We start from the raw sequence: 13,172 nt of genomic DNA, 5'->3' as shown, positions 1-13,172 counted from the left end.
AATGGTTTTATGTATACGTAATTTTTAAAACAGGTGTTCAGTGAATGCGACTCCTCAGCAGATGTCTCAGACAGAAAAAGTGGTCGAAGACTTCCTTAGAAGCATCGGTCGGAGTAAGAAGGAACGGAGGCCTGTGCGCCCACACACGGTCGAGGTATGCGCTGATGGTGGTTCTGGCGCCTGGTGAGCGCCTGGCAGGTGCCAGGAGCAGCTGTCATGTTTTACACGTATTAACTCAATTCTCAGAATAGTCCAGCGTGTCGGGGTTCATATCCCCCGTTACGCAGATGAAGAAACTCAGGTTCAGGAGGATTAAATATGTTGTCCAGTGTTGGCCCAGTTAAGTGAGTTCAGACTCTGTGGTGTGTGCCTTGCAGTGAGTAGTCTGATAGGAAAACAGACTTCGCCTGGGATATGCTGGCATAAGAATGGCCCAAAACCATGGCCTCAAGAAGGCTGCTTTACTGCTGTTTCTATGACTCCCGAATCCATGGATTTGACATAGAACAGTGATGTTGGTGATAACTAATTTAGTAAATTTGATTAACTTACAAAGAGAACTGTAGTCTAGTTCATGGATGTCAGTAGAGAAGCCATGCTCCTCAGTGGACGAGGTTGGCGCTCACGTCTTCTCCTTTGGTGTCTGCGTATTCCTGGTTCAGTTCTGGGTGTGGTGTCTCTGCTGGCCTCTGGGAGTGGAGCCCATGGCAGGTGGCCTCCTGCTGCTCCAGGCCCCTCTGCCTGCAGCCCTTTCACTTTACGTGTCCTCTTGATTTCACAGATTAATGACGAGAAAGTGCAGAAAGAAAGCTTAAAATATTTTCTTTGTACTGTATAACAAGGCTACCTTTTCCTTACTGTCTGAAAATTTATTTTAAAATTTTCTTAATTTCTTTTATTCACTTTCTTTTTTTAGTTTTTGTTATTTTGAGACAGGGTCTCACTCTGGCACCTAGGCTGGAGTGCAGTGGTGCCATTACAACTAGCTGCAGCCGTGACCTGGGCACAAGTGATCCTCCAGTCTCAGCCTCGCAAGTAGCTGGGGCTATAGGTGTGCACCACTGTGCCCAGCTAATTTTTAAAAATTTTCTGTTGAGATGGGGGCTTACTACATTGCCCAGGCTGGTCTCAAACTCCTGGACTCAAGCAGTCCTCCCACCTTAGCCTCCAAAGTGCTGGCATTCTAGGCATGAGCCACTGTGCCCAGCCTATTTTTATTTTCTGTCCTTTTTTTTTTTAAGCATTTATTATTTAAAACACTTAAACAAGTCTGCCCTAACACTTGTTATATTAGCTCTGTGAATTTTATAAACTCTGTTCCTTCTTTTTTTTTTTTTTTTTTAGACAGAGTCTCGCTCTGTCACCCAGGCTAGAGTGCAGTGGCTGGATCTCAGCTCACTGCAAGCTCCGCCTCCCGGGTTTATGCCATTCTCCTGCCTCAGCCTTCTGAGTAGCTAGGACTACAGGCGCCCGCCACCTCACCTGGCTAATTTTTTGTATGTTTAGGAGAGACGGGGTTTCACTGTGTTAGCCAGGGTGGTCTCGATCTCCTGACCTCGTGATCCTCCCGCCTCGGCCTTCCAAAGTGCTGGGATTACAGGCGTGAGCCACCGTGCCCGGCCCACTGTTCCTTCTTATATATTTCAAGTGAGTTCTGAATTTTTGTCTTTTCTCTTGGAAACTTGATTTTCAGAAACCTGTGCCCAGCAGCTCTGGTGGAGATGCCCACGTTCTCCACGGCTCCCAGATCATTAGGAAGCTGGTCATGGTAAGAACCACAGCCCATCTGGGTTCCCAGCAGGCGGGTGCTTCCCTCCACGGCTGTGTCTGCCGCTGATGGTGAACGTTCCTCCGTCCGCCTGTCCGTGGGGCTGGCGTGTCCCTAGACTTGTGAGTTCAGTGCGTCCTTGGTCACTGCCACCCTGAGCCTTTTCTCTCTGAGACAGTGCTGAGTGAAGGCCCTGGTGGGAGTGTGTCCTCTTGTGCCGAGGAGGTGCGGCCCCTGGTATGGGGTGCGTCTTCCCTGTGCCCAGGAAGAGGGCTACTGCTCCGTGCGGTCTCCTCCCAGGCAACTCACCCTCCTTTGAACGTAGCTCCTGAGCAAAGTCGACTCCAGTGGGGCAGCCTGACAGATCCTTTCCCCCACTCAGCCTGGTGCTGATGCTGTTTGGTTTGGTTCCTTGTGGAGTCGAGTGATTTAACATATTCCTATGGTATAATATGATATGAAACATAAATATATAACTATGATATAAGTGGTATAGAATGAAATGTTTTTAATTGAACAGTATACTTTAAAGCATCACGTCAAGGTTGGAGGACTTCATGTCCGTTTTACAGTGAGAAATAGTGTGGAGCGACGTAACTGCAGTGCCTTGCTCTTGCGTCCCAGCACCTGGCTGCAGACTGTCACGGAGATGGGACCCCTGAGATGGGTTCAGTCCCAGCGTCGTAGGTGGTGCGTGGCAGCACGGCCGCCTCTGACCACACCTTGTCCCTCAGGAACCCACCTTCAAGCCCTGGCAGATGAAGACTCACTTCCTGATGCCCTTCCCGGTGAATTATGTGGGCGAATGCATCCGAACTGTCCCCTACACGGACCCAGATCATGCCAGGTAGGAGGGTGGAGGTCGGGACCTCTCAGGCCTGAGCCTTATGGAAGCAGCTGGTCAAGCCTGTTCGAGTTCACAGGGCATGTTTTAGCACAGGAAGAGTCTGTATTGACTCTGAGTGTTGGACCTGGGGCTGTGTGAGTCTATGAGCGGCCTCTTTAAACAGCAGAGTCTTTATGAACAAAGGCCCAGCTTTAGAGCCAGTCATTTTTGTAAACAATTTCTATTATTGAGTCCTATAAACAAAACAGATATTTATGACCCTAAACACAGACTCCTTTCAAAATGCCCCATGTACTCATCTCATCTCTAGGTAAAAATTGAATGGATTTAGGCTGAGACCTCTGATAAACATGGTAGATTAAGCCTTCGTGAGGACAGATGCATGGAATGACAGCAAAGGTAGATCAAGACACGAAGCCACAAGGGAGAGTGGGAGGTGACCCAGGCAGCCATGGGGGCTGCAGGAGAACCTCATGAACCAGACTGTGGGTGGGTGGGGGGTGCCTGAGCCAGGGCCACAGAGGGACAGGACGGTGGGGAGAAACCTGGTGGTCCTGCAGAGCCCTGCAGATGGCAGGGCTGGAGGCCGCCTCACAGTCCCTCTAAGGAGTTTGCCTCCCCTGTCTCCCCACCAAGTCAGAAGCTCAGGGAAGGAGGCCCTGGGTTGAGCGGCCAAAGCCACAGCCGAGAGTGAGGGTCAGGCCTGTTCCCAAAGTGGCGTGGGGCGAAGGAGTTTGCAGCCTACGGACTGGCCCTGCAGCCCCTTCTTCCGAAGTGTGGCTACCCCTCGGCTGTGTTCATCCCATCTGCGGAAACTGGCCAGACCAGGAGGACAGATTCATAGACATGCACCTTTGGGGACCCGTCAGTTGGGTGTGGATGACACAGATCTGTGCATACATGTTATATCCCGGAAATTCACTTCCTGTATCCTTGTCCCAGGCAGCTACCCCCATGAGGGACTAAACCAAGGAGGAGACCCCCAGGGTCTGGCTCCAACCTCGCTGGTCCCAACTGATGGCGACCCAGCCACCCGAGTGGTGCTGGGTTTCTCCTGGAGGGCCCACACGAGATGGTGTGACTTCTCCCAGCACAGCCCCTGGGAACACGCCCACTCCTTCCTTGATTTCCCACCTGGCCTATTTGACCCCCTTCATCTGCTTTGGGAAATGGCACATCTGTGGAAGTGGTGACCCGGGGCTGATCTCGCCACGGGCGTCTTTAAGGAGCCTGTGTCTTTGCTGCAGACGCTACCATCATTGTCTGCCCTGCCTTCTGTCGGAGGTGGATGTGTTCTAGAATCATCTAGAATGTGATGTCACCGTTCGCAGTGGAAGGCAGAGGAAATCAGCCCCGTTCCTAGAAATGTGCTTTATCGGAGAGTGTGTGTTTTCTTAAGGGATTCCTATACTGAGAGTTTGACTTCAGTTTCCTTTTTTTTTCCATATTCTGATGTGAGACATTTAAATGTTCATTTGCACATTTGCCTTTACAATAGAAATAACCTCTTTCTGCTTTACCAGATTCTAAAAATGCCACATATGCATTGGAACAAGTTAAGCAGTGTGGTGCTGGAAGTGTTAGATTCCCTCCCCACCACCTCTCCCTTCGACCCTGTAATCCAAGCCAACTGCTTGAAAATTGTGCTTCCTTGTGCTTTTTAGTTTTTGTTAATTAAAAAGAAAATCTCATGCCTGTAAGCCCAGCACTTTGAAGGCAGGAGGATCACTTGAAGCCAGGTGTTTAAGACCAGCCTGGGCAACAAAGCTAGACCCTGCCTCTACAGAAACTGTAAAAATAGGCGTGGTGGCACGCACCTGTAGGCCCAGCTACTCAGGAGACTGGTGGGAGGATCCCTTGAGCCCAGGAGTTCAAGGCTGCAGTGAGCTGTGATTGCACTAATGCACTCCAGCCTGGGGACACAGTGAGACCCCATCTCTTAAAAAACAAGACCAAAAAATGGGACCATAATTTATACGGGATTATTTTAAAACTTGATTTTATTTTCATTTTCACTTAATCCAATAATTACTTCATTGTCTATATGCTTTTTATCAGCCATGGTGTTTTTAATTTGCATTTTTTACTCGTTCATTTTAGTCTTAAAATCCTTGCACGTTTGATGACTGCTAAATTCTTGCATACGGAAATTCGAGAAAAAGGTGGCGCTTACGGTGGAGGCGCAAAACTCAGCCACAGTGGGGTTTTCACCCTTTACTCTTACAGGTGAGCTTTGCTCCAATTCACACATTGGGACGCACACGGTGTTTCAGTCTTCTACTCATGATTATCAGTGTCATTTTCTTCTACTGCAGTGAACTTTAGACAAAAGTTGTTCTATGTGCTGCTTTTCACTTCTCGAGCACTTAGCCACACCCAGCAATGTCTTTTCTGGTGCAAGGATTGGGGCCAGCAGCCTAAACGGGAAGCATTCTGCCTTCAGTAAACCCTGGCTTAAGCCAGCATATTTTGGCAGAACACGGTAGTGCCTCCATCCATGGTTTTGCCTTCCACGGTTTATTACCCAGTCACCCTCGGTCTGAAAATATTAAATGGAAAGTTCCAGACAAACACTTCCGAAGTTTTAAATTGTACACCATTCTTCTAAGCAGTGGGATGAAAGCTGACGCTGTCTACGGTACCTGCCTGTTGGTCACTCAGTAGCCATCTAGGTTATCAGATACACTGTGGATATCCAAGAGCTTCTGTTCACAGAACCCTTGTTTTACTTAGCATAACTTTTATTACAGTATAATTGTTGTATTTTGTTAATATCTTGCTGCACCTAATCTATACACTTTTTCATAGGTATAGGAAAAAAACACAGTATCCATAGTGGCTGTCTGAGGTTGCAACCCTGCTCTGGGGGACCTGGAACACAGGCCCCAGGTGAGGGGCTGCGATACAGCCTGAGAGCATTCTTAGCTCATTTCAGTTGGAGGTGCCTGATGTGGATGCAACTGTTAGCTTTCATAAACATAACACCGTTATTCTAAAACAATAAATTCTTAATTCTCTATAGCTTTGCTGCCCAAGAGAACATATAACACTTTTTAAGAAGGAGCTGGCCACCCGTGGTGGCAAGTGCCTGTGGTCCTAGCTACAGGAGGCTAAGGCGGGAGGATCCCTTGAGCCTAGGGAGGTTGAAGCTGCAGTCAGCAGATTGTGCCACCACACGCCAGCCTGGGCGACAGAGTGAGAGCCTGGCTCATGGATGCAGAGATAGATTAGGTAGGTAGGTAGGCAGGCACGTAGGTAGAGAAGTCGGTAGCCGTTGCCACGCTGCTGAGTTCTCTCCCTTGCTGTGCTGGAAGCCACTCTTCTAGACAAGGATGGGGAAGCAGCTCACAGCCCCTCTGCAGCTCTGAGTCAGGGTGAAGGGAGGGCTGGGCTCTTTCCATTTACACAAAGGGAAGTCTGGATCGGCCCCCTCAGGCTGATTCCTGTACTACCCTGGGTGTGTCCTTAAGGGAGATTAAAGGAAAACCTTTGTTTGCTTGATTTTTCCATGGGAGTCTTCTGTAATTTCCTTGTAATCTTGACCTGCCCCCACCCTCCACATCTTTCCTCTCCTGATGAGGACACAGAGAGGTGGATTTAAATCATCTGGGGAGGACTTTATGCAGACAGACTCTAAGAGGGAGAACGTGTTGAAAGTCTTATGTGATGGGATTTAAATTTCCACTGAGAGTAATTGAGCAATTTGTCAGTGGGCTGTTTGGACTAGATCAGATGTAAAATAGAGCTGTTAACCCATAGAAGATGGTGAACTGATAAGTCACAGGTTTGTCATAAACTTGTCCGTTGGTAAAATGCTTGCCTGTTTATTTCTCTGGGTTTCCTAGGGACCCAAATACAATAGAGACGCTCCAATCTTTTGGGAAGGCTGTTGACTGGGCAAAGTCTGGAAAATTCACACAGCAAGACATCGATGAAGCCAAACTTTCTGTCTTCTCAACCGTAGATGCTCCTGTTGCTCCTTCAGACAAAGGTATTGTGAGTGTAACAGTGAGAATCTCAGTCCACAGCCTCGCAGATGACGTTGCTTTCCGAGTCCCCTCACGCACAGGCAGGAGCACCAGCTTCTGGCGTCTCTGTCCTTGCCTGTGATACGATTTCCACGTCTGACACCCTAAACATTGGCCTTGGAAACACGCTTCCCGACATCTGGGCGAGAAGAGTGCATCCTGTCATTTCAGTTTTACTGACCTGAGGCCCAGTGGGGCCAACCCACGGCAGTGTCTGGGCTCATTAGGGTGGAAGGACGATGTGGGCACGGCCCAGGCCTGGCCACATTACTCTGTAGAGCCACTTTTGCTCACAGCATTATCAGCCTCATGCAGCCCTGAATGCATCCACGCTGCAGAAGCAGGCCTTGGTAAGAGCGTGGCTCGCTGGGAGCTGGGAGCCACGCTGACTCTGGGAGCTGGAGGTCAGGGTATGATCTCTGGGCTGTTAGACATGACCCTGTGGTTGAAACGCGTACGTGAAGTAACAGTGAGATGCACCTGTCCCCTCCGGGACACGAGGGCACAGCCCACTGTGCGAGCTCCTGGGCGGCAGCCCCACCGTGCCTGTGGTGTGTCTTCTAGGAATGGACCACTTCTTGTACGGCCTCTCGGATGAGATGAAGCAGGCGCACAGGGAGCAGCTCTTCGCCGTCAGCCACGACAAGCTCCTGGCCGTGAGCGATAGGTGAGTGGGGAGTGGGGAGTAGGGGAGACAGCGTCTGGGATTGGAGGCCTTAACAGCACTGACGCAGAAGCCAGTCCTCGCTGACCTCGCCTGCCTTCCTCTCAGGTACCTCGGCACTGGGAAGAGCACGCATGGCCTGGCCATACTTGGACCCGAGAACCCCAAAATCGCCAAGGACCCATCCTGGATCATCAGATGAGCGGCCCTGGTGCCCCCGACTGCACAGGAGCCCCTGAGACAACAGGCCTCTAGAGCTGAATATGAAAAGTCAGAAATGCTACTGCTTTTTCCAAGAATATTATGTGATCCTTAAGGTGTTGCCACTGACTGGCAAGTCAATCTTAAGAGCGACCAGGAAGACGTTCATTGAAATAGTCATGCATGAAATGCCAAAGATGCACCACATAGAATTTTCACTTTCTACTGACAGAAAGGCTTCTTTTACCTCAATTCTAGAATATTTATTTAAGAATCTAAAAATAAAGGGCAACTCTGACTTAGCCTCTGCTTGAGTCATTATTTTAAGTAGGCCCATTATTTTAAGGGCCTTTACTAAAAAACAGAAGTGAAATGAAAAGGTACACAAAGGTGTCCCACGCCTGCCTGTGCCGATTCATGAAACTCAATCACACTGAGGCCCTGTGGGAACGTCCTCCTAATAGACGGAAGTTCAGCGGGGTGGCCGGATGGAAGCAGTCCTGAGAAGCAGGTGGGCTGGGGTGAGTAAGCGCTGGCTTCGTCTTCACAGAGCCAGAAAGGAAAGCCTCCACGCCAGCTCTTCTTGGCCGTTGGACTCTGATTTCCCAAACAGCTTGTTTTCGGCGTCTCCTCTCCCTCCACACAGCTCTCCGCCGCCGTTTCTGAGGCACAGCTGTGGTCTCCTGCAGACTAGAGCTAGGAGGCAGAAACGCTGTCCCGACAGCAGGGGGGCCCACGAGGGCGCCAGGGCTGTCACCCCAGCACCCATGTCTACTCTGGCAAGAGTCATCGGAGAGTTCCAACCTAGGTCCCAGCGAGGACTGTGGCTTGGACTGGATGAGAAACTGGCTATCAGATTTTTCAAACCCCCACCTTGGTGGTTTTAACATGCAGCTAGGATTGCAATCAAGAGGCCAAGTAGGTAAGATTCATGTGTTCTCTTTTACTTTCTAAGGAGAGCAAGAGCCTGGGGTCGAGGCCCAGGGTCCTGGCCTGCTGCTGTGGATGGAAACTGACACATGGTAATAAACACAGCATTCCCCTTGGCCTGTGTAAACTACTGGCTTTGTTCTCCTTTTATGACTTATGCATAGTTCAGTGATCTCTAAAAATATTTTTATAATCTTTGCCCACAAAACTGCTGAGAAAACCTTTAGCAGCCACCCACAGATTGAGGTTTTAATCTCCTACTTAAAAAACGAAAACGGAGGACTGTTGGAGTTGTAGGCAAACGTTTAATACGCACATCTGAAAGCATGAGACACAGTCCACAGACAGCACGCACTGGAGCTGGTGGGCGCACGGGCGGTGACAGGTGCTTGCTGGTTAGGTATTAATGTCAATACTTGCATAAAGTGCTGATAAATAACTTAAGTGTTAGAAAAACAGATGGTCCACGGTGAGTCCAGGTTGCAGGCACATGCAGGCAGGACTGGGTCAGATGCTCCAGGGCTGCACATGCTCTAGCTGGCCTGAGTCCGACACGTCGTAGCTGGCCTTGTACTTGGCCAGGATCTTCATGAGGGGCCGCAGCTTGAGCCACCACTGTTCTTTGGGAATCCTGTGCCTGTGGAGGGAAGGGGGGACAGCAGTGAGGATGAGAGATGCCACGGCCAGCACAGTGAGTGGCCTTGCCAGAAACACGAGGGTTGTAGGGTCGGCTGAATCTTAATTTCAGGGTCAAATGAAACCATTGTTTTTATATTTTTAAAACTTCTTCCCAAAGACCTAGTGGTGGTTTTTTGTTGTTGTTTTGAGATGGAGTCTTGCTCTGTCCCCAGGCTGGAGAGCAGTGGTGCAATCTCAGCTCACTGCAACCTCTGCCTCCCGGGTTCAAGCGATTTCTCCTGCCTCAGCCTCCTGAGTAGCTGGGACTACAGGTGTATACCACCACGCACGGGTAATTTTTGTATTTTTAGTAGAGACGGGGTTTCACCATGTGGGCCAAGCTGGTCTCCATCTCTTGATTTTGTGATCCACCCACCTAGGCCTCCCAAAGTGCTGGGATTATAGGCATGAGCCACCAGCCTGGCCAAGACCTAGTATTTTTTCACTGAGCTTCAGAAAAGCTAGTTCCTCAAACCACTGAATGAGTTGTCGAAAGCAACAGCAATGGCCATTCCCCTGTCCTGTGCTCACATTGGCTGGGTTTGCTAAGGCAATAAGACCCCAACTTACTCAAAATCCGTTTGCTGCTTCAGCTCTGCCACAGGTTGAAAAATAACGTTTCTTTTGCTTATTCCCAGCACGCAAACGGAATCATCGGTGGTAAATTTTTTTCCTATAAAAGGTTTAAGAAAAGATTAACACCCTGTCACATGGGCGGCGGGAGAGCAGAATCACGGGGCGAGATGAGAAGTGAGATTCCTGGGAACCATGCTGAACCTGGCCTGGGCTTGTGCAGCTCTGCTCTTGTGGGATCGCCCTGATGGCTTCCTGGAAAGCAGCTTTTGTTTTTTCTCTCAGTGGAGAGAATTTTTCACTAAATAGTAGAATAGGGAAATTAGCTTAAATTACGACAAAACACTAATAAGAAATTGATGCTCACGAATACACACACTGAGAGGCGAGAAGCATCCATAGCTAAATTAGCAAAAGAAAATCGATGTAGAAACAGTTCTTCAAAAAGACAAACCAATTGAAACTATTCACATCAATGCTTTTGTAGACTGTCATTATTCTATGTCGGACGTTGGCAGTGATAATGGTTTGCCCTAAGAAAAGCACACATGTATGACTGAAGAAAGCTGAGGGGGGTGGGGGTGAGAAAGATGCTGGCACAAACAGCCACTCAGGAATGAGTGGGGACCAGCCACATGGGAACAATTAACAAGAGTATTATACAAAATGTCATGTTTTTAAAAACTTTTCAGTTTATCTAAAGATTTGTTAGAATATGTAACTTACAAAACTGATTTAAGGAAAAACATGCATAGTTCTACAAACATGAACAACTCATTCAGCAGCCACATCTTCCTCAAAACTGGAAGTTCTGATGGATGGAGTCCCAAGGAGCTTGTCCTACCAAACATCCAAAAAATAGAACGCCCCACTCAAACTGGGAGGGGAACTGCAGGTTGAATCTAGCAGTGATCAAAGAGAACATGTCACCCACGCCCAAGCTGACCTTATCCCAGGAATCCACGGCTGGTTAAACAGCAACGCTCAGGGACCAGCAGGAGTTAGAACATCACACGCAGCTCAGTACTGAACTGAAGAAGGAACCAGCACACACTACTTCTCCCCGATAGGACAGCATTTTCACCAAGGCAGACGGCCTCCCTCCCCGGACCCCTTACCTCTGCCCCGGGCCTCCTTGAGTTTCGCAGTGATCCACTCCATAGCTCTGGCAGAGATTTTGGTTCCAAAGTTTCTATCAAATGGAGAGGGTGCCCCACCCTGTTGGTGGTGAGAGTCATATGAAATATCAGTTATACAGTAACACTTTGTTGTTAAATAGAAATGACAATTTCTATTTCACAGAATTCACGTTTTTATTTCTAGGTCTTTATGGATAGCTGGAAGAGAACAAAACAAGATCTGTGATTCCTGTAGCCTGAACTCAGCCTGTTAAGCAAAAGTGTCAAGTGTTCCCCCTGCCCAGTAAGAGGAGGATTTTAATAAATGGAACGAGTCAACTAACAATCTCCAATATTTTAAAATCTTCAATCAGGATTTCATAAACTCATCTGGGGTGGGGATGGGTCGCAGCTTTAAGAACCTGCTAACCGTTGTGGATTCTTTAACAAAATCATTCATACGCCTACTATTTCATCATCATTTCAGGGGATTCATGAGCCCTCTGGAATAAATTCACGGGCTCTGATTTAAAAGTATAAAGAATAGAAGGTGGTGAGGAAGGAGTGTGTGCAAGTTAGGAATGCTGGACCGCTTTGTCCCAGGCTCAGCTCATGACATGCGTGTGCCTGCATGCAGCTCATTCCAGGTCATTCTGATTTGGGGTGTCAAGTATATTACATGTCTGATAATCCATTTTAAATCTTAGGAAGCTCCAGTTTTTAACTTGATGAAGTGTTTAATTTGAATAAGCATTTCCAAGTAACGGGGTTGTCACTGTTTTCATGAAAGCTGACAGTTCCCTTAAAATCCCCATTACTCAAACCTCACCAACAAAAGAATCCTAAAGCTGGTGATGTTTGGCATGACTTAAAAGTTTAGATGTTTTGGCTGGGCACGGTGGGGATCACGCCTGTAATCCCACCACTCTGGGAGGCTGAGGTGGGCGAATCACCTGAGGTCAGGAGTTTGAGACCAGCCTGGCCAATGTGGTGAAACCCCATCTCTACTGAAAATACAAAAATTAGTTGGGCGTGGGGCGCCTGTACTCCCATCTACTCGGAAGGCTGAGGCAGGAGAATCTCTCGAACCTTGGAAGGTGGAGGTTGCAGTGAGCCAAGATCGCGCCACTGCACTTCAGCCTGGGCAACAGAGCAAGACTCTGTCTCAAAAAAAAAAAAAAGATGTTTTTTATCATCTTGGAATTTACTTATACATTTTCCCCTAAAATGGCTAAAACAAGACATTAATCTTTAAAAATCACACGACAGTGGCCTCGTGGGCCCCTCATGCGGTCTCGGGCCTACCTGCTGCATGTGGCCCAGCACATTCTTCCTGCAGTCAAACACGCCTTTGCCCTCTTCCGAATAGAGCTGGTAAATGAAGTCGGTGGTGTAGTTTATACTGCAGCTCTCATTTCTGAAACAAGCAGGAAGGAGCCACTTTGTTTAGTGTGCAGTGGGCACGCGGCCCCCTGCTTGGGGAGATGGCCCTGGGAGGCTGGCCTCCCGCGTCCCCTGACCTACGGTGATTCTGCATCAACGCCAGTCCCTCCAGTTCACGGTTTGGCTTTCTGCAGTTTCAGCTACCCATGGTCAAGTGGTCAACTGAGGGCCACAAATATTAAATGGAAAATTCCAGAAATAAATATGCAAGTTTTAAATTGCACACCATTCTGTGTGATGAAATCTCGTGCTGTGTTGCTCTGTCCCACCCAGAACGCGAATCATCCCTGTGCCCTGAGTCTCCATGCTGTCTGTGCCTCCTGCCCCTGAGTCAGTAGCCGCCTTAGTTATCAGATGGTTATCAGTACCCACCCCCTCATGTATATAGGGGGCGGGTACTATCCTTAGGTTCAGGCACCCACTGGAGTCTTGGGACACATTCCCTGAAGCTAAGACGGATGACAATTTCCTTCTTCCTTCATAAACATCAGGTGCTAATTAGAGAAATGATTGCGATATATATAAAAGAGTAAGACTATAAAGCAAAAATTTTAGTTGTCTAAATGCGGGCAAGTCTTTAGAGCAACACACCACGACTCTCTTCTGCATCTGCTCAGCGTGTAGTGCACTCCAGCGACAAAGAAATCACCACTCATCCAGCCCAGAGTCACAGAGCAGAATCTAAGAACCGCGGTGTGACGGTGACCGTAAGATCAGCCCTGGTGTCTCACTCACCTGAGCACAAGGCCCCTCTGGATGGTGGTCTTCATTTTCTCCGTCAGGTGCTCCACATTGGACTGGAAAAGAGTATTTTGTTAATCAGACAATAAATTTCTGCTAAGCACCTACTGTGTGCCAGGCCCTGCAGGGCGGGAAGTGCCAACCACGCGTGGTGGTGAGCGTGGCCAAGGAGGCTGCAAGC

The 13,172-nt window shown here is 48.6% G+C and overlaps 2 protein-coding genes across 11 annotated transcripts in view; one reads left to right on the top strand and one right to left on the bottom strand.

Moving 5' to 3' along the window:
• Positions 1-7,810, top strand: part of PITRM1 (pitrilysin metallopeptidase 1) — a 36,498-nt gene extending 28,688 nt beyond the window's left edge. For all 10 annotated transcript variants that reach the window (XM_025397653.1, XM_025397654.1, XM_025397650.1 and 7 more), the window contains 7 exons: positions 34-154; positions 1,694-1,768; positions 2,503-2,615; positions 4,716-4,841; positions 6,461-6,606; positions 7,208-7,310; positions 7,416-7,810. In XM_025397653.1, coding sequence (XP_025253438.1) covers positions 34-154; positions 1,694-1,768; positions 2,503-2,615; positions 4,716-4,841; positions 6,461-6,606; positions 7,208-7,310; positions 7,416-7,509 — 778 coding nt within the window. In that variant the 3' untranslated portion in view covers positions 7,510-7,810. The remainder of the gene's footprint in view (positions 1-33; positions 155-1,693; positions 1,769-2,502; positions 2,616-4,715; positions 4,842-6,460; positions 6,607-7,207; positions 7,311-7,415) is intronic.
• A 913-nt stretch (positions 7,811-8,723) lies between these two features.
• The window catches only part of PFKP (phosphofructokinase, platelet), a 43,582-nt gene continuing 39,133 nt past the window's right edge, over positions 8,724-13,172 (bottom strand). The window contains exons 2-6 of the mRNA XM_025397197.1: positions 12,986-13,047; positions 12,113-12,224; positions 10,808-10,907; positions 9,687-9,789; positions 8,724-9,075 (exon numbers count right to left, since the gene is read on the bottom strand). Of these exons, the coding sequence (XP_025252982.1) occupies positions 8,946-9,075; positions 9,687-9,789; positions 10,808-10,907; positions 12,113-12,224; positions 12,986-13,047 (507 nt within the window). The 3' untranslated portion in view covers positions 8,724-8,945. The remainder of the gene's footprint in view (positions 9,076-9,686; positions 9,790-10,807; positions 10,908-12,112; positions 12,225-12,985; positions 13,048-13,172) is intronic.

The sequence above is a fragment of the Theropithecus gelada genome, chromosome 9 (assembly GCF_003255815.1).
Source record: "Theropithecus gelada isolate Dixy chromosome 9, Tgel_1.0, whole genome shotgun sequence".
NCBI classification, from domain to species: domain Eukaryota; kingdom Metazoa; phylum Chordata; class Mammalia; order Primates; family Cercopithecidae; genus Theropithecus; species Theropithecus gelada.
The sequence above is the reverse complement of the archived record's forward strand: the minus strand, read 5'-3'. Positions and strand labels throughout refer to the sequence as shown.